Here is a 20,660-nt window from a genome sequence, read left to right as displayed (position 1 = left end):
ACATTTATTTCTTTTTCATGAACGGAAACAGCAGAGGACAGAGTTCAAACGTTTGACCTACAGTGATACACAGCTGCCGACACCAGGCACAGGAAATGACCTTTGCAACCAGGTCACATGACAACACTCATTTTTGTTTTCTTGATGTTGTAGAATCGATACCTAGCGATGACAACGTCTTACGTGAATAAAGTGACAGAACTGACAGTAACTGTTTGATGTGGCTTCATACGGAAGACATTTATGTATCGGACGCTACAAAAATAAATAAAAAAAATAAAAATACAGCGTGTGCAAGTGAATCAAACACACATGGGTGTCGTACCTCATCAGATATATACTACAGTATAGTATGAAGTACTGCGAGTACAGGAAGTCACATCTGGAAACTACAGGTGGGGAAAACTACTCTATAATATTTGAAAATTCTAATCTATTCCCGTTGAACCGACTTTTTTTCCCTGAATCTTCAAAATTCACTGAACTTCACAAGGGTGGAGGAAGTGATGTGGTTCAACTGGGGGGGCGGGGACTCGGCTTTCATTTCCCCAGTTGGTTAAGCAGTAAAGGTGAAAGGTGAGGGTGGGGGGGTGAGGGGGGGCACAGGAGGCAGGGTGTGGACCACCAGACTCCAGGTCTTCACTGGACCTTGGTGACGGCCTCGTGGATGGACTGGGCCACGTAGTCGATGTTCTTGGTGGTCAGCCCGCACATGTTGATGCGGCCGCTGGCCATCAGGTAGACGTGCTTCTCTTTGATCATGTATTCAACCTGTTTAGCTGCGAGACCAAGAAGGGTCGCATCGACGTAAGAAAAAAAAAAAAAACACAGGAGGAAACTGGAAATGTCTCCGAGGCGAAGGAAGATTCTACAGGTTCTCATCATTTTACATTTTGGAATTTGAATCTGGGCCGAATTCAGGACAACAGGTATTTTTGAAACCCATCAATGTGTCTGAAATAAAAACCAACTTCTATCTTCAAGGTTCTCATCATTTTACATTTTGGAATTTGCAACAGTTTCTCCTGCAGGACAACAGGTATTTTTGAAACCCATCAATGTGTCTGAAATAAAAACCAACTTCTATCTTCAAGGACCGTCGTTGTCAGTACTCACGGTTGAGTCCGGTGAAGCTGAACATGCCGATCTGCTGGGTGATGTGGTCCCAGGTCCCTGGAGTTCCCAGATCCTGAAGCTTCGTCTTCAGCTGATCTCTCATCAGCAGCACCCGGTCTGCCATCGTCTTCACGTTGTCTTTCCTGCAGAGAGGACAAAGAAGAGACAAAGATAAAAACTAAAAAACTGCCGACTCAGCTGAACGAGCAGCTAACGTCAGGTCGTCCTCGGAGTTCGTTACCATTCAGCGAAGAGCGTGGGGCAGTTGAGGGTCTTGCTGACCACGCGTGCTCCCTGTGACGGTGGGTTGGACCAGGTGGTCCTGACGATCTTCTCCATCTGAGACATGACGCGGCTCAGACTCTCGCTGTCCTGAGAAACTACGGTCAGGTTTCCGACTCTCTCATCTGATCACGGCGGGAAGAGAAGGTGTGACTGAGGGACGGCTGTGTGGACGAACCGCTGCACCACTGTGTGTGTGTGTGTGTGTGTTTACTCACTGTAGAGGCCAAAGTTTTTAGAGAAGGACTGGGCAATGAAGAGCTCAAAGCCCTCGGACACAAAGTAGCGAATGGCCCAGGCGTCTTTGTCCAGACTGCCGGAGGCGAAGCCCTGATAGGCCGAGTCGAAGAAGACGAACAGGTTCCTCCTCTGAAGAATCAAGGAGGTTCAGTTAACACGATTGTTTACAGGCTGTTGTTGGAAGTTTACATCAGGTAAACAAAAAAAAAAACATCTGCGTATTTAAGTATAAGCTGCGTTTAGGTTCTGTATAAAATGTGAAATAAAATCTGTCAGCAGCATCACCTCACTGCAGAACCACCAACCTTCATGATCTCAGCAATCTTCTTCCATTCCTCCTGGGTGGGGTCTGTGCCAGTGGGGTTGTGAGCGCAGGCGTGGAGAAGGAAGACGGAATGTTCCGGGGCGTTCTGTTGAGAAAGACCGGAATAATGACAGAAAAAAAAAAAAAATCAGATCTCAGTCTCAGCAGTTTCTCTGGAGTCTGACGAGGTTTTAATCTGAAACCTGAGACAGGACAGACTATTCTCTGTCAAATTATTTTCATCACCTCCAGGTCATCCAGGAGCCCGGCCAGGTCCAGGCCTCTCTTGGCAGCATCCCAGTAGTGGTACGGACGGATGTCCTTGAAGCCGGCGTCAGCAAACACACCGTTGTGGTTCTCTGGAAGAACAAAAACAAGGACACAAATAAAAAAAAAAAATTAAAAAAAGGGACCGAAAAGCTTGGTTCATGGGCAACTGTGTGGTCCACGAACCCCAGGTTGGCGCTGACACATAGATGGGTGTAGCAGTGTTGTTGGTGCCGTTGTACCAGCGCCGCAGGAACTCCGCCCCCACCCTCAAGGCTCCTGTCCCCCCCAGAGACTGAACCCCACCAACCTGACGAACACAAGAGCAAAGAACAGACGTAACAAAGACTGAAGACCTTCGTCTGTAACAGGTAACAGACAAAACACAGACACATGTCACCCTCACCCTCCCTCCCCCTCCCCCAAACCCACTCTGTTCTCCTGGATGGCACTGCTGTCTTCTCCCAGAGCGACCTTGGAGGCAGCGGAGCGGAACTCGGGCAGACCCAGGATGGGCAGGTACTCGTGGTTGAGGCTGCCGTCCTCCACAATCAGACGCTCGACCTTCTTCACCACCGGCAGCACCCACGGCTGGCAGTCGTCGGTGCGATAGGCTGGAGGAACAAATGATGAGTCCCATGGTACTGTTTTTATGTTCTCACCAGAGAGTGATTTAAAATGGCAGCAGACTGACACCTAACGGACTCTACGGGATAAATCTAACACTAGCCTAGCGACATCGAGAGAACGCCGCCGGTCTTTTCACGGCCCAGTCTCGACTGAAGGTCAAACCGTCCTGAACTAAGTGTAAATATGTGCTGCACATATTTGACTCTCTAAGAACTCATGTTGACTGGAGCTGCACAGGGATCAAATATCAGGCCTGCAGCACAGCTGTGGACCGTTACTCTGAATCAAAGGGCAAACATATTTCAGTCTTGGTCTAGTGACATGTAGTTCCTCCAGTAGCTGGTAGAGGGAGCCCTAGGCACAACTCAAACTATTGAATATTATTACTGAAAAATTATACATTTCTACAATACAATGCGATAAGATACGATAAGATAAAGTACATAACGGTATAAATATGCAATATGCAACAATACGATACATAACTATACGTAACGATAGGATCAAACATACGATGCTAATCCCACGATGGGGAAATTTACATAAAAATTGATACTGAGAGGCAAATACTTTGTAGTACGTATTGATAAAGGAACTATAAAACTGAAGTGACTGGTGGAAAGATGTGAACCAGGATTCTTTGCACTTCCCACGGGAATATTTTTTCACCAACTACCGATGACCTTCTGTCCTTACAGGAGGAATGTGACCGACGGTCTGTTTATCTTTGCTCTCAAGACCGTGAGAATCCATCGACAGATTTACGTAATAATTAACTGCAGCTGAACCAATAAGGATGGATTGTGACTCATCGACTAACAAATATTATTTACAAACAAACGACGCATCCGAGTGACATGCTAATTGTTTCCTGTCCACACGGTGGCACTCAGCACTCAGGTTTGTTTTGGCAACAATCGCCAAAATTACAATGGACGGTATTGTTGAAGCCTGGACCAACTGTGTACCGGTAATGACTCGTTACACAGAGCGATTTAATTCGAACCTAATGATGACAGATGTTCACACCTCATCCAGACTCCAGTCACGTCCCACTCCACAGTCGGAACAACTGACGATGTTGGGTCTCGACTTTGGAAAATCATTGTATTTTGACTATGAACATTTCGACTTTGGAAAATCATTATATTTTGACAATGAACATTATTAATTACATTATTCCGACTTTGGAAAATCATTATATTTTGACTATGAACATTTATTTTATTCATTTTATGACCATAACCGACCTACTACGTTCTGTATGACAATGACAGTAATATTGAAAAAAAAAACTAAAAAAAATACAATCGTGCCAATGTTTATATTTTACATTTAATTCTTTTAAATTAAATGTATCTTTTCATTGAGGGACAAAACGGAGCTGTTTTTAAGAGATCTCCTCAAACTAAAATGAATTGTCTTCTCAAAATTAAAGCTAAAACTAGCATTTATTTACTCATGTCTTAGCAAAGTATAATCTTCTATTTCGTCGGTTTTAAAAAAAAATCATTTTGCTGAAAAACATGTTTTCGTGCTGATACATCACTGCTGTAAAGTACATAAATACACGGTGTACAGTATGTGTTATACTTAAAAAATACCTGATGCAGTTGAATCTTTTGTGGGAACTGTTGAATCTTTTGGGGGAACTGTTTTTTTATTATTATTATTCCTTAAAGGTACGTACAGTTCGTCACTCGGTGAGTCTGTTTGCAGTCACGTTGTTCACACTTGAGTAACAACGAGTCATTGTTTGTTCGAGTGAACACCATCGTTTTTCATTTGGTCGATAAGCTGCGTGTAGATGCGTTCAAAGACACTAGGATAAAGTGGGACAACTTCGCACAACACATTTTAGCCGAACAACATTGAAATGACACCAAATGAAATGGCTCGTTTGTGGTGTAACTTCATTCAATCCAGGAACATTTAAACGAAACTCGGGGAAAGTCATTCTCTGCTCCGGGTATTTATTAGCTGCACTCTATCCCTGAAGGTCAAACCGAAAAGCTGCTAATGTTTTACGGTGCATTAGCAGGACATATTTGGAATGAATGTTTGTTGAGCAAACTAATACCTGCTGCAGGCTAAGTTAGCATTAGCTTTAGCGTGAACCCAATGACAGCCACCATCTCTTTACCTCCGACTCCCAGATTGACCTTCTGCGGGTGGCTGTCCTCCCTGAAGTCGGCAGTCAGTTTAAAGACGGCCACCGGAGGAGCCTGAGGGACATCGCCGAAGATGGACATGGCTGTGGCGGAGTTGGCGTTGAGAGGACACCGGGAAACAGAACGAGTCGGCAGCGGTGGGTTAGTGCGGCTGAGGACGGATGGAAAAAGAGAGATAGGCCGGCTTGAAGGCTTCACCTTCAGCCACTGGTTCGGAGAAAACAGGAAGTACGAAAGTGAATCCGCCAATCAAGAGGCTTTATGGTGTGACGTAACACAAAGACAGCCAATGGCAGCGTCGAATAAAATTACACGGCTCGATTGTTTCGTACTTTTTAAACATTTTAAAAGTTGTCTTTTGTAAATATGGCCAATTAATATGTCTCAATATATGTTATTTATGTTCCTAAAACGAATAATAATGTAATTTTTATTTATTTTAAGTACACGTTTATTTTCGTGTTTTCTTCTATGAAATATTCTTCTCTCCTTTTTTACATTTTTTTTCTGGACCGTATCTATCTAGCAAGACTTGTAAACTACATTATTTATGGTAATAAAATAGCAAAGTAAGTGGCCATAATATATTTTATGAGCTTTCACGGCCACCGTACATATGCACTACAGAACCCAAACAAACTTGTATCTGAAGCCTGACTTTTATCATTCTAATAAACCCATGAATTCCTCTATCTTTTCGCCGCGCATCGTTGCATCGATATAATTAGATAAACGGAGATTGCGTTATCACAACCACCATCGTTGATAAATGATGTGTCCACCCTCCTCCACCACAAGAGGTCAGTGTACGCACATCGACTAATTTACAGAGCGTCAAGTTTAACTCGTTTAATACAACAAGATTAAAACAGTGTTTACACATTTTTCAAACCCTTATCTTGACCCTATGACCCTGAAAATAGTGCTTAGGTAATGAATCGGCTGAATTCTAAGACATTTATACTGAATCACATGGCTGAATTCTAAGACATTTATACTGAATTACATGTTAGAAATTGTTTTTCTATTGTTGTTCTATTGGAATTCTATTTTCCATTGTTTTTTTCTACAACATTTCAAATAGAGAGTTTTTCTATTGTTGTTCTATTGGAATTATATTTTCTATTTTTGTATTGTTTTTTTTTCTACAACACTTCAAATAGAGAAAAAATAATGTCACTATGAATAAGATAAATAAAATAATAATTAAATAACTTGATCTAAATGGCATATAATGTAGGATCAGTAGAATAAATAAGCCAATATCATCTCATTGTTTTAAAAATCTCCTATTTATAAAAATTTGAAGACTCAAATGAGGTGGGCACAAATCCCCTGAAGGGGGGCATAAAAATAAATAAATAAACATTTCTGTGTTCTCACCTGTAAGTTTAAGGTGAGCACCAGAAACCTTTATTTATATATTTATTTCCCATGTGTCCCAGTGTTTTTATTTCAACAACTTTACATTTTAAGATGAAATATTATAATATATTTAATGGAATACATGTCCTACGACCCATCTTTGTGTCCCAGCCCAGGTTTTGTGAATGATCAGCCACATTTTTTCATAAATGTTTTTTTTAAAGTTAAAACTCTCTCTGTTTGATCTGAAGTGTTTGATGAATAGCCTCAGCTTCTCGTCTCTTTGGTCTGCTCCTTTAGCCCCTTTGCAGCAGCAGCATATTTTCATGTTTTAGAAGTGTGACACACACACACACACACACGTATGTCACCCGTCCTACACTGCTCCCTCTCTCTCTCTCTCTCTCGTTCTGTCAAGGCCTCCCTCATTCCTCCACTTTTCCTCCCTTTCCTTTCTCTCTTCAGAACCACCGTGGTCGACCGTCAACAGTGTTGAATTTCAAAGCTCCCAGGAACTAACCCTGCTGGACGAGGCTGACTGAGTCGATTTGTCAACATGATGGACGTTTGGCGGCCCCAGCGCCCGTCCTCCTGCTCACTGGAGGCTGCAGGCCTGACACAGGCCGGTCAGACTGAGTGAGGGGACGATCACGTGACGTTTAACCGTGACCACAAGACACAGTAGAATTCAAAATTCAGATTGAAACTTCTAATGGATGCCAATGCAAAAATACATCTTTTTAAAGTTTTCCTTTTTAGTTTTAATTTTTGTTAATTGTTTTACATAACTGTAAAAAAAATCACCTACAAAGCTACAGTCTCCTTCCATTCCAAGTGGACCATCATCCCACCTCAGAAAATTTGAAACTAACTAAATTTTAGCCAAAGAGAAAAGCTAAAAAAAAATATATTCAGCAGCTCATACTTTGAGCTTGATATTATTAAATTAAGTTGACTAAAATATTATGTATTTCTGAACATCAAATAAAATGACTGACGACCCTGCCCTGAGTTTGGCGTCCGACTAAAAATATGAGGCACATTTTAGGAATAATTCCACAAGAATCACAGCAGCTGTGAACATGACGGTGTCTGCGATATTGATTTTCAAAAATGATTAAAAAAATGCCCAGCGTTGCTATTGGTGGTCAGTGAAAGACAGGTGTTCAGATGTGTTTTCATCCTGCGTCAGGAACAAAACTGTAAAAAAAAAAAAAAAAAAGTGGCTGCATGTTCTCAGTCAACACTCGTTATCCTGCACCAAGGCCCTCGGAACAGCAGCGGCTGTGTGTGTGTGTGTGTGTGTGTGTGTGATGGGGGTTGTTACCCAGCCCAACAAGTGCATATAAGGAGCACCTGCACGGTCGTTGAAACACCCCATCACAACTTCACTCATGTTTTCACTCCTCTTCATGTTTCATGCGGCAGAACGTCAGGAGAAGAGGTTCCTGAGGAAGTACCAGAAAGTACCAGAAAGTACCAGAAAGTACCCCCTCATGTTCCTCAGTACTGGTGTCCAGGGACCCCCACTAAACCTGAGGGGCTTGTCAGTTTTTAAGGAGACAACGCAGACAAATTCAGAGTACTAAGTACGTGATCACAGTTCAGAGTTGAAGCCTTTTTTTGTCCTGGTTTCCTAACGAAGGCCTGAGGAAAACTGACTGTGATGTGTGTAACTGGAGACCTACAGTATGAGGACGCAGGAACAATGAGCAACTGGAACAAAAAAAAAAAAAAAACATTTCTGATTATGACCTCAGAGAGCAGCATCACCTCACGCTGACCTGCTTTGTTCAACTACCACATTCTTGTAGTGAACGTGTTTCACCCACATGACATTTAATAAAACACTCCCAACATCTCACGGCTTTTTGATGGTGGCTCTAGCGCCCCCTCCCCCCATGTGTTCTGTGTAATAAAATTCCTGCATACTCTATATTTCCGTGTACGTTTCGTTGAATGATGTCATGTGACGTCACTGCCTGAACACACGTTGTTTCAGGCATGAAAAAAATCTGAAGTCTTGACAAACTAAATAAGAGTGTGTGTTAAGCTGCTCCATGACTGGGGGGGGGGGCAGGCACCGCGGGGGCACACACACACACACACACACACCCTAACCAGCCCGGGGCCTGCAGAAGAGAGGCTGAGAGAGAGGGGGCGCCGTCAGGGGGGACGAGTTGACAGAGCGACTCCCCCAGGGAAGATGCCGTCCAACCATTGGCTGCTCTGACAGCTGCTACAGGATTCTGCCTGCTCATGCTCACACACACACACACACACTGTGACAAGCTCTGACACACACTTCTCCAAAAAACCCACAAGAATGTATTTCTGAACCGACATCCAGGACGACACCGTGGTAAAGCCAGGCTCTGCGTTATCGAGTTTTTATTATCGTAGAAAAAACAAAAATTACCAATTCGTACAGATATTACATAAAAATACTAATATTGGTCGATAATATCGGAGATCCCTTTTTTTTAAATACAATTTACGTCCTATGGCACAGGTCAAGAAAATAATTAACCTGAATTTCATCTGTCCTGCTGCCGTCTCCTTGCAGTATCTCAGCAACCCTAGAGGGGGAGCTGCCCTGCCTCCCCACCAATTCTTCATTTGTCAACTGACTGGTCGTCCATATATGAGGTCAGTGGATGGACATCAACGTAAAACGTTATCATGGAGTGATTACATTCACCCACACCAGCTCCTACAGCTCAGGGTAAAACCATTCATCAAACGCTCCTCGTCCAAACTCCTCTTCACCTCCACGAGAACCAATCACATCACAGGCCTCGGGTCCAACCAACATTGTCAGTCAACAGGCTCCTCCCACCCAGGGCCATCAGCACGACGGCCGCCGACATCCCGGTCCCTTCCTCACAGACTCAGGTTCTGTTTGTTGATGTGTACACAGTAACGTGGATCACTTCCTGTCAGAGAGACTGACCAGACTCAACACAATCAAGAAAGAAAGAGAGCTGGGTGTGCACGCACTGGAACGAGCATTACATACATAAACACACTTAAACACACACACACACACACACACACCGACCCACACTGTGCCTGCCACTGCGTGCTCCTTCAGGTCCCGGTCCCGACCCGGCGGTGTAAATTACCATGTTGACAAGTTGTTGTTGTGTGCACACACGTCTGACAGAGCAGGAAACAAGGCAGATGGCTAGCTGACAAGCCACATCCCATTGACTGTCAGTGGTGAACCACACGCCACCACGGTCGAGAAGGTGACGACCACGAAGGCCTCGAGAAAGTTACTGAGGCTCAAAGAAGAAGAAAAAAAAGTTCAGATTTAAAGCAGTTTCTTCACAACCGTGATCGAAGTACTTTATCAACAGAGTTAGTTTTGACACCGACTGACCCTCCAAAGTCAGGAATTGATGACAAAGTCAGCTCCTGCTGGTAAGAAGTGAAACTGCAGCCAGAAAGAAAATAATTACATTCATAATTAACAATAACACACAATAGAAATAAGACACAAAGTATGAAGGGAAATCATATGTAACTGACTACTAGCATCAAGCTAACAAAATGGCCGCTGGTTAAAAATCATGGAGGATTATATAAATATGTGCAGTTCAACGGAGTCACTGCTCTGCGCTGGATTATGGCGTCGTTTTCTACTTTTACGTCAAATCCCAGCTACGAACGATGGTCAGTCTGTGCAGTCGCAGGCTGAGGTTTTCCTGAACTGACCAAAGGGTGGCGTACTCTCTTGCCTCAATAACGGATGGGCTCATTGTTCTTGTATAGTCATACTGGCAGCAGCTGTCAAGGCTGAAGGGCGGTAAGATGGTGCATTTGGAGGGAGGTCCTATTTTAGGTGGTCTCCAGGGAAACTGTGGGGAACTGAGGACGACCTCGGAAACGAACGACAGGAACCGGCCTGTGTTTGTCTGCGTCCTGGAGATTCAGAACATTTCTAGTCGAGGTTTATCACTTCAGATGTTCTGTGCGGTTGAACAGCTAAAATATTAGACAATACACTCTCTAAGAATCTGTGTAGCCTGAGCACTGCTGTGATTAACTGGCTCCAAATTCAACGTTCGGAGAGCGACGGCGTCACAGCTGGCTTTGAACCCAGCTGTAGTTGGAGGTGTACGGCATCATCTGCCACAGAGACCTTGAGGCCTGCTGTTGATCGTCGGCCGAGCATCTGACAAGGCCGCAGCTGCAAACGTGTGTGTGTGTCAGCCTCCATTTTTTTCCCCTTGTTTCTTCTCGTCTTAACTTAACTGTCCACAAACAATTTCAGAGAAAAAAAAAGGGACATTTCTGAACCACTAACCCAGCGACTCTGGGAGCTTTCGTATTTACAGCGTTGGCGTGTGATGGAGGAGCCGCGCAGTCTCTACCAATAACAGATTGTCATTCTGATGTCGGCGCCACAGGGAGAGAGAGAGAGCAACAGCCAGAGTCCATCTCGCTGAAACTCTGTTTACTGGCAGCGGAGCACGTCGTCCGAGCGCAGGGTCCCACATGTAAACGTACAGGCCTTACATTATAAAAAAAAAACAAAAAACAAACTCTATTCTCACCGAGTTACTGACACGCATTTAAAATCTCTGATGGATTCATCGTCTGCTTTGGCCTGAAGGGGGAAACCTGTAGGTGATCGGTCATCATTTCTTGTCTTGGCTCATTATTGTGTGTATTTCAGCCTGACACAGTGAGGATACATGGGAGTTTGTAACGGCCAACGCAGCACAATAAATCATTAATAACTCGGGGTCCATAGATAGATCTGTGTACACTAACAGTCATTACAACACGCGAACACACACACAAACATGACAGCTTCCTTCCACATGACTGATGCTCACTCCACAATAGTTCCTACAACAGTTTCCCATCTCTGCCCTGGTCACAGCGGTGACCCCTACCTGACCTCTTCTTCCATGCGTGGGTGTGTGTGCGTGTGTGTGTTCCTGGTCTCATTCATTTAACAGGAGGGAACGTCAGGAACACGGACGTTCACGGTCGGTGGAGAGTTAGTTCTAAGACAAACACAAAAGAAAAAACAAAACAAAATGATATAAATGAATCTTGGGAGAGTTAGTTCTAAGACAAACACAAAAAACAAAAACAAAATGATAAAAATTAATCTTGAATGAATCCTCATTGGTTGATTCATGTGGTCAGACTCACTTTTAGCCACAGTTCATTGTCCGTGGACTTTCCAAACAGCGGCTCATGGGACACGGTTGAACCAGCCACAACCTCAGAGTGGCCCAATCTGTGGTCAGTTATGACACAACTGGGGATTGAGCTGAAAACTAAAGCTAAAGCCTCAGGAAGAAAATAATTACATTGCAGCGATAGGGGGCGCAAAAGTACAATTTCACCTAGGTCACAAAGACGGCTAATGTCCACCATCTTGATTAGAGTCACATTTAGCAACAACCTTAACGAAGGTGAGGCATTTGTAATGTTTGTTTGTTACATGTAAAATGTAATGTTTTTGTTTGAAATGAAATTACTGCTTCATCACAGGTAGGGATCGTATTGAATGACTGTGGAGAAACATGAAGATTTAGGAATGTTTTTTTTTTTTTTATTGATGTCAGTACAAAGATTATTGTTGGTGCCGTCCGTTCATATTATATATATATATATATATGACATCTCTACCCGAAAATCAATAATACCACAATGTAGTGTATCTGAATATATCCAAAGAATCAGGTGAAGTTCATGTTGTTACGTCTACTTTGCCTAAGAACGCTGTTGAATGGATTTGAAAAGAATGGTGTGAAATAAGGCTAAAACATATTTGATTTATTTTATCACCTACTTCATTCACAGGACAACGTTATCAGATATTGTAGGACTTGTTAAAAATGTTAAAAAAATATATTTTTAAATCCATCCTGGTAAAAATCGTGGTCTTTCACGTGTTTGTTTGGTTACCATGCACCAGCATACCTCACTCCCATTGGCTCCCTCGTGTCTCGGAGACAACCTCCGGAGGCCCGAGACACGCTTCGATAACGTTTGGACGGGAGCTTCTGATCTTCCACTCACAGAGATGATGAATCTGGGATCAGATATTAGAGTGAGCCAGGTCTCATTATATATCACAGAATGATTTGAATTCAGCATTAGCGCAAACGCTAATTTCAGTCTTTTGGATGTTGATCCTGGCGTCAAATCCTTGATATGGACTCTACCGTAAACCTCTGTGTGACATGATAGGAGAGCCTTTCACTGTGTAGCTCCCAGTTGGTGCATTAACTGAGTTTGGGTTAAAGTTGTGTTTTTGATTTTCGATTATTTATCATTACCTCTGTCTGGATTTACTCATCCTTCATCATCCCTGGTTGTCATCCTCTTCTTCGCTCCTCTTTAACCTCCTTTTGGTTGGTGAGTGTTTGCATCCAAAACTTTTTTGTCCCCTCTCGTTCCATCCATCTTACTCTGAGTTCGTCTTCTGACTCACGTGACGTCCACTTCGTCACGTCTCCTGGATCCTCTCAGCTTTTTTTCCCAGTACAGTTGGTGCCAGTGGTGGTGGTGTTTGTAATGGTTTTCAGCGTCATTCCTTACACCTACTTCTTCTTTATTTCACTTCATCCTATTGTGATATTTGTCCTCATTTCATCCACAATGCCAATTAAAACTGCCGTCTTTGGAACGTAGTCGTCTTTTAAAAGCAGCCTGTGTCACAGAAATACTGCATTTTTACACGTGTACTCCCCCGTACATGGTTCTTTTCTCTGTTCAAATGAATCTGTTAATAATAACCACGGTTCTACTTCACAGCGCCTTTTTGTTCAATCTGACCAATGTCGTAAACTCCAGGCGTGAAGGACATTGCTCCATGTGTGGACCGAAAAGTCCAGAGAATAAAACAGATCCTAAACCAGCATGAGTATCGCAAAGGTCAAAGCAACGCCGATGTTTATCCAACAAATGGCAAACAAAACGATGTCCAGCCACTCGTCTTTGGGAGGCTTTGAAGCACTCTCCGTAAACAGCTTCCTAATATGTCTCCTCAGACAGGAAGCAATCACGGCCTGCACTTCCCCCTCCTGCTCCAGCAGGTGGTACTTCAGCTTGGTGCCGTACTCCTCCTGAAGCTCCTTCACCACAGCCTTGGCCAACGACTTGGCCTGGTTGAGCGAAACGTAGCCGTTCACGCCGCCGAGTCCTTTGCTTGTTAGAGTCACATAGTTGGTGATGAGGAAGTCCTTCTCCTGGTCCGTGAGTCCCTCCAGGGCCCCAGCTCTCTGGAAGACGTGGAAGACGGCCTTCCTGAGAAACAGAACGGCTCGCTTCTCCCTCTCGTTCAGAACCGGCTCTTTTTTCACCTCGGCACGCTTTTTATCCGTGCGGGAAATCAGGCGGAATTTCATGATGACTGTAAGGTGTCTGTTTTAGAAAAGTTTATTCTGTCGTGGAGTTGTCGTTCACCGTCGATACTTTACGGCAGCTGTCAGTCCTACTTTTTCTGTAGAAGAAATGTGCGACGTGGGAGGAGTGACTCACCTCAGGTACACCTGTGAAGAGGGACGACAGATGAAAGGACGACAGATTCAAACAAACGTGACATCACACACACACGTGTCACAAAAATGGGCGAGTACCTCGAGTGGGTTACGTGACATCACGTCGGATTAACCACGGGCCCAAGACACATACGATGGTTCTTTTTAACACTGATGGCTCGATCTGATACTCAGGATCGGTATCGGTCTGATATCGGTCAAAAATTTCCAGATCGACCACTGAAGAAAAACTGCTGTAGCCAGTCCGATCCAATACCTGAGCCCAGGTGCTCAACTTTGCGTGATTCCGTAAACAGGGAGACAAGAAAAAAAGGTATCGGATTGATATCGGTATCGGCAGATACTCAAAAGCTGCAGTATCAGAATTGGACATCAAAGAGTTGCATCGTACCATTCCAAGTATTAAACCCTCAACTCCAAAACAACCATTATAATCTTAAATCTGGTTTAATCTTGATTTTTCAAAAAATAAAAATAATAATTATAATAATAAAACAACAAAAACATAATTCAGTTCAGGTGGTTGTTTATTTCTTTCTACATTGGATTAAATATGAGCCCAAGTGTTTCCCTCTGATGGATATGGATTAACCTGTAATTTGACTAACATTTAAATTTAATCTTAAAAAACACAATCATATTAATATATTTCCATGAATGGGCATTTATTCTATTTTTTGTTTTTTGGCTCTACTTGACAAATGGATTCTATATAAAGGAATGTAAATCTATTTTTATGTAAGTGCAATTAATTAAAAATAAATAATAATAGCATTTATCATTTAATGACGAGCGGTCACCTCCTAACACTGAGTAAAAATAAGACTAAGATTCAGACTCTTAATTGAAACTAAATAACCCCCCTCCCACACCAAATGTGGGGGGGTTATATATGTTTATATATATATTTACCTAGGTCACTTTAAAATCAATTTAATTGATATTTGAAATAGTAAAGCTCTTCCTTGACACCGATTTAAAAAAAAACACAAGATAGTGTTTAAAAGATAAAAACAAATCTTTTACAGTTCAACAAAGATCAAACATCCCACTAGGGGTCACTCCAGTCTATTTCTGAGACCCTTTCCTTCGGAATCATTTTAGTCAAGTTGATCGGTGGAAGCTGGTTTAACAGTTAACCGTTGGACCCTCCCGTGTCTTGAGCTGCATTTCCCCGTCGTAGGCGCTGGGATTTGGAGATTCTGGGAACTATGTTCTGGGAAGGAACTGGTCGTTGTTTACAGTGGCTGCCTGTGGTTTCACTGCAATTAAACCAGCGTGAAGATTATGTAAATAAAATCCCGTTGGTCTGTTGAAGACACTGTTGTTGTCGAGGTCCTTCATTGGTCCTCATCCTCCAGCCTGACCTGTTGTTGTTTACTCGTACGGTGAATGCTGACCTGCCAGTGTCTGGGTGAATCCTTGACACCACTTTCTGTGGCAGGTGTTTTTTTTTCTTGGGTGCAGGGGAGAGCGGAGGGGGAGGGGGGTCACTCAATTACCTCTTCAGAAAAAACCCTTTCAAAAAAGCCTGGATTTTCTACAGGCTTCTTTGAGCCACTGGTTTACTTCTGTGTCCATTTGTTAATGGGTCAGAGATTCAGTAAAAATGTTGCGTCTTCTTTTTATAAGGTCAACAGTTACACAAATAGAAAGGTGGTTTCACATTTTCATTCCTCCTGATTCCTCCATTTGCTGGTTGAACAGGTATTATTTTAAAGTACTCAAATCAAATCCTTCCTAGAAGTTTCCTGTATCCATCGTCTGTGCCATTTCAGGAGCAGCGATGAGGAAAATGATTTTCATTTTCAATATTTTTCTTATTTGCACCACAGGGGGGGAATTGTACTGCTTTGTATTTTCACTTTTATTTGTTCAACGAGAACAGGAGTTTTGTAGGGATTGCAGCAGAACCCCATCCTGATCTCAGCCTTGTCTCGGTCTCAGCTACGTTCACCATTTTTGATGGATGTTGTCAGATGATTGAAGGAAGTTCTGAGTTTTGGTAGATGATCTTTTCAAATCATTTGAAAACGTGAGAGTTCTGTCATCAAAGATATTTGAGTTGAAGAAATATAAGACTCCAGTTGACAATTTTAACATCGGATCCTAAACAAAATCCGGCTTAAGGTTTTATTTGGCCACATTCAGACAGGGTTCCACCTTGGGCGTGTCCATTCATCCAGCTGCCACAGTACAGCTGCCCCTTGTCTGCAAAGAACAGCTTTCCTTGGCCGTGCTTCTTGTCGAACCTCCATTCTCCTTCGTACCAGTTTCCGTCCGCATACGTAACGATGCCCTCTCCGTGTCTTTTATCCATCAGCCAATCCCCCACGTACACCTCTCCGTTCTTGTAGTGCATCTCACCCCAGCCGCTGCGACAGTCCTCGTACCACTTGCCGTCGTAAAAAGATGAACCGCCATAAACGCATTTCCCAAAGCCGTGCTTCTTCCCGTCTTTCCAGTCCCCGATGTACAAATGCTCACCTTTTTTGTACAAGCCATTTCCGTTACGTTTGCCACGTTTCAGTGGTCCAACGTAGAGGGGATCCAAAGGGTTTGGAATCCTGGAAACCGACCCAGTGCTGTTTCGTCGTCCTCCTCTCTCCATCGAGCACATTGTTTTTATGAACTCTTGAAATAAACGATAAAAGTTAAAAAGAATGATACAACTTTGTCTTCTTTAGTTTTTTCTAGCAGCTGGGAACCTAAATGTTTTGTGGGCTACTGACCTGTTGGGTTTCGTAACGACTTGTTACTGAACTGTCGACTGATCACTTCTAAGGCGATGGGACATCATAGATCAAAGGAAACACTAACCCAGCTTTTCAGCTTTTACATCACGGCTACAAGAGGCCGTTTAAAGGTTCAGTTGAAACAAGAGGAACATCGGTGTAGATGAAATGACCTCTGAGCTCGCAGACATAAAGTACTGCACAGAAACAATAGAAAACCTCAAACAGTCATGACCAGAAGGTGGCAGTAATACCCCAGATGGACGCAAACTGCAGTTAAAAATCGACAACAACATTAAAAACAGAACAGAGAGCGCCGACATGTGGACAGTGTCTCTGTTCAACGGGCGGTCTCTTTGTGTAAAACACAATGGACGTGACACACACACACACACACACACTGATGAGGTGTCGTATGAAGTGCTGCTAGCATCATTACATTGCTCCGAAGCTAATTACTTGTCGTTAAGACTCATTAGTTTGACTCGCTGGACTGAGTTACACCTCAGGTCCAGTAACATGATCCTACAACAACAGACACACACACCAAACACACACACATACACCAGTCGACCAGCACTCCCTTGGCATTCTACTAGTAGATCACGATCTACTCACTGTTCACCCCTGCTAACCTCGACCTGTACAACGTTCAGAGCAGCACCTTGTGGTCGTAACAGCACATACATATCTGGGGGGGGGTTAGAGTTCATCACTCAGCAGAATCTCTGCAGTGATGAAGCAAAAAAAAAAAAAAAAAAAAACCTGCTTACACACAGCTGAGAACTAAAGAGCGTGTAAATGTCCCGTCTGTGGAAGTGAAAGTGAAAGTTAATGTCAGGAAACTTTGCTGAGAAGCAGCAATAAACATCCTCCAGCCTCCACCCCGCTGCTGTCATTCTGCCGGCAAAAGGATGACAAACACACGAGCCGCAGCGCAGCAACCAGGGGGCCCTTGACTTCTGCTCTGGAGCCTTCCCAGCTGTGGGACCCAGCCCACTGGGGCCCCCGGTGGTCGAAAGTGATCTATTGTCAGTGTCCATCCGGCCAGAGGCGGCCCTGTCCTGCATGAGCGCCGCGCTCCGGAGGCCTGTGTTTAGCCTGATCCAGGAAACAGACTCTTCCTCCACCTAAACACAGCACAGGGCTGATCATGAGCTCCTTAATATAATTATTTTGAGAAAATCTTAAAAGTTAAATTATAAAATTTGAAAAAATTGTGTTTTGTGTTTGGAATTAGAACATTAAAGTTTTCTCTTTTTTAATTCTAGGTTTTTGGTATTTTACGGTGTAAAGTACTTGCGGTATAAAGTATTACGATACAACATTGTGTGTTCAGAAATATTTTTTTTTTCGCAAAAAAATTTTTTTTATTTCCTATCGATTGTCTAATATTATTCAGTACTTTTAAAATGCCGTAGGTAAAAAAAAAAATCTAATATATCAAATGCAAACATTCAATTGAGGTCAGAGAAATTAAAATAAATTAAAAATAAAAAATGTTGACCAAATTAATGTTTTTTTTAAATCTTAACTTTAAGTTTAAACTTAAAGTTAAGTTAAACCTTAACTTGAAGGTTTGTCAAAAGAAATTAACAAAATTTATAAACAAAATAATACCATGGTATTTTCCCCTCAAACGTGGTTGGTTGAAGCTGATTAAACGTCTTTTAACAGGTTCTAGTACTAGTTTGTCAAGTAGTTAGGGTTAGCACAGGTCCATCCCACGCTGCCTCATATAGCAAAGCTAAATTATAGTTGTTACTATTATTATTATTAGCACTATTTATTCATGTATTTAAAAAAAAAACCAGGAGTGAGAAACGTCTCCTGCTGCGTCTGTGGAGAGCAGAGCTCCGCCTCATGGAAGCATCCGAAACGTTCCGTGTTTGACGAGTTGCAGACAATCGTTCATTCTGGCTCGTAACTCACGGCGTCTGACAGAGGTCGTGTGAATGGGATCTTTCTCTGTGTCTTATGAACGAGTGAGCAGCAGCAGCACTGAGGTTAGTGTTGGTCGGGTGATGGAGGGCGGGGTGAGGGGCAGGGGAAGGGGGGGCTGAGGCCCTAAGGTGCTCCCTGGCTCTCTGACTGGATCATCTATATCCCCAGTTTGTCTAATGGTTCTTAAAAGATGGTCCTGGAGACAAAACATAAACACTTGACAAGAGAAAAAATACAAAACAGGGAGGAGGACTCAAACCCACCGAGGTGGAGGAGAAACGGAGGAAGTGGTTGATGATGTTTGAGACCATTTAGCCCCAGTGGTTCATGCATCAAAGAACCTTCGAAGGGGTTTCAAAGTTCCAGGTTCCTTTTTTTTCTACTTTTGGCTTTTAAAGTACATTCAGTTTGTTCAATTTGAATAAATTGCAACCGCTCAAAGGACTCATGGATTAAACAGACAAAGCCGGCGAGTCTGTGACTTGATAAGAAAATAAAGGATGTTGGAAGATTAAGAAAATGTGGAGTGTTTTTTGGAAGATAATTCAGCTGACGTTAAAATAAAGGACCATTAATGACCTAAAGTCCAGATCCAAAAATAACATTTTAATTCATTTCAACTGACTCTGAGGGTGAGACACGGAGAAGCTGCCCAGCGGTGCAGCGGGCGAGAACCGTCCGTCCAGCTGTAGCCCAGTCCGAGCCCTCAGCCGTGAGTGATGGTCGAGGGTTGGACAGGTTGTAAAGCAGCCAGGGCTCTGTGCTGTTTAGCAGATAGAGAGCTGATAAAGGAGGGAGGGAGGGAGGGAAGGGGAGAGGGAGGGAGGAGAACCAAGGGGCTCTAATGGAGGGGGAGATCCGGACTGTCTGCGAGGTGATGGAGTGGTTCTTCTCCCCTCTCTAAACCTCCAGCTCCACCTCAGAGGCACTAATGCCTCGGCAGCTTATACACAGACAGGCAGACGGACAGACAGACGGGCTTCTCCTCGGAGCAGACGGGAGGAGACGTGGCCCAGCCTGCAGGTTTATCTGAGATGAGAATTACTCTTCATAAAAACACTTCTTCACTACGTGAAATCTGTCTGAAAAAAAAAAAAAAAAACACTCAGCGATAAAAGAGCATGAAAACATCTCTGACTCAGAAGATACTTAATTATAGTCTGGTAAAATTATACTCCAGCAACAAGAGCTCCCTTTGAGGATTTAGAGCTGCAACTATTTGTCACTAAATGAACTGTTATTTTTATTTAATTTTTTTAAGTAAAAGGTTGAACCTTGAACTAAAATAATTAAAAAATGATTTATCATATCCTATAGTCCAAGATAATAATAATAATAATAATAATAAAGTATATATGTAGAGTCAGAAAAAACTTTTACTCTTATTTGTAGTGGTTCACATTAAACACAGAATTATTGTCTTTATTATTAATTATTATCATTTATATTTTTTAGCCCGTATAATCCGCGCACTACGTCACGGCTTTGGTTTAATAAAATAAAAATTTCTTATCGGTTTTAAAAGGCTTTACGTAAAAAGAACAACAAAGTGCGTCGTGTTCCATTAGATGTCGCTCTAATGGATCACGGGAGGGAGGGGGGTCCATAAACTTAGAAAATAATGATAAAACTATGTGTATACACATATTATATATACAGTATGTATATGTGTGTGTAGAAAGGAATATTATACTGGACAAAAAGTAGAGAGTACTAGTTTTAGTAGTACTAGTTTTAGTAGTACTAGTTTTAGTAGTACTATATAGTAGTACTAAATCCACGGTGTAAAATGCACCACTCTCAAAACTACTCTTATCTCATCGATTCAATCAACAATCGGATTGTTTTTTTTATTGGTGTTTGTTTGTTTGTATGTTGCCATGGATACCAGAGTGAGACGTGGATTCCTTCTTGTCAAATTAGAGCCAACAGCGTGTGGAGCAGAAACAACAGGCTTATAAATCAGACCGGTTTCCTCTCCGATAACAATGGGAGTCAGGGCCTCAGTGGAGAGGGAGTCCACATCTGCCAAGACCAGCAACACCAGCAACACCGGCAAGACCAGCAACTCCCG

At 42.8% G+C, this 20,660-nt stretch overlaps 2 protein-coding genes across 3 annotated transcripts in view; both read right to left on the bottom strand.

The window, feature by feature from the left end:
• Window positions 1-66: 66 nt before the first annotated feature.
• On the bottom strand, window positions 67-5,229 carry LOC103383201 (aspartate aminotransferase, cytoplasmic-like). The gene is made up of 9 exons (XM_008316244.3): window positions 4,983-5,229; window positions 2,642-2,823; window positions 2,396-2,519; window positions 2,189-2,301; window positions 1,944-2,048; window positions 1,617-1,767; window positions 1,358-1,523; window positions 1,117-1,259; window positions 67-779 (listed from the first exon to the last, which is right to left on the bottom strand). The coding sequence occupies exons 1-9, from the start codon at window positions 5,089-5,091 to the stop codon at window positions 640-642; spliced, it is 1,233 nt and encodes a 410-aa protein (XP_008314466.1). The 5' UTR covers window positions 5,092-5,229; the 3' UTR covers window positions 67-639.
• Window positions 5,230-14,891: 9,662 nt separating this feature from the next.
• LOC112487522 (MORN repeat-containing protein 3-like) overlaps window positions 14,892-20,660 on the bottom strand; it is a 10,967-nt gene continuing 5,198 nt past the window's right edge. Inside the window, exons 1-2 of one of the 2 annotated variants that reach the window (XM_025058799.1) lie at window positions 16,640-17,338; window positions 14,892-16,541 (exon numbers count right to left, since the gene is read on the bottom strand). In XM_025058799.1, coding sequence (XP_024914567.1) covers window positions 16,033-16,527 — 495 coding nt within the window. In that variant the 5' untranslated portion in view covers window positions 16,528-16,541; window positions 16,640-17,338 and the 3' untranslated portion in view covers window positions 14,892-16,032. Of the gene's footprint in view, window positions 16,542-16,639; window positions 17,339-20,660 lie in introns of those variants that run through there. The other variant, XR_003050676.1, reaches the window with a different exon arrangement.

The sequence above is a fragment of the Cynoglossus semilaevis genome, chromosome 9 (genome assembly GCF_000523025.1).
Source record: "Cynoglossus semilaevis isolate Cse_v1.0 chromosome 9, Cse_v1.0, whole genome shotgun sequence".
In the NCBI taxonomy this organism is placed as follows: domain Eukaryota; kingdom Metazoa; phylum Chordata; class Actinopteri; order Pleuronectiformes; family Cynoglossidae; genus Cynoglossus; species Cynoglossus semilaevis.
Note: the sequence above shows the minus strand (reverse complement) of the source record. Positions and strands in the feature narration are given on the sequence as shown.

What these genes read in the sequence shown, in the direction of transcription:
- LOC103383201 (XM_008316244.3), bottom strand. Translation starts at nt 5,091, where the DNA reads ATGTCCATCTTCGGCGATGTCCCTCAGGCTCCTCCGGTGGCCGTCTTT. An exon ending in TGTGTCAGCGCCAACCTGGG is followed by an intron (nt 2,302 to 2,395) that starts GTTCGTGGACCA and finishes TTGTTCTTCCAG; the next exon opens with AGAACCACAACGGTGTGTTT. An exon ending in CAGCTTCACCGGACTCAACC is followed by an intron (nt 780 to 1,116) that starts GTGAGTACTGAC and finishes TTGGTCTCGCAG; the next exon opens with CTAAACAGGTTGAATACATG.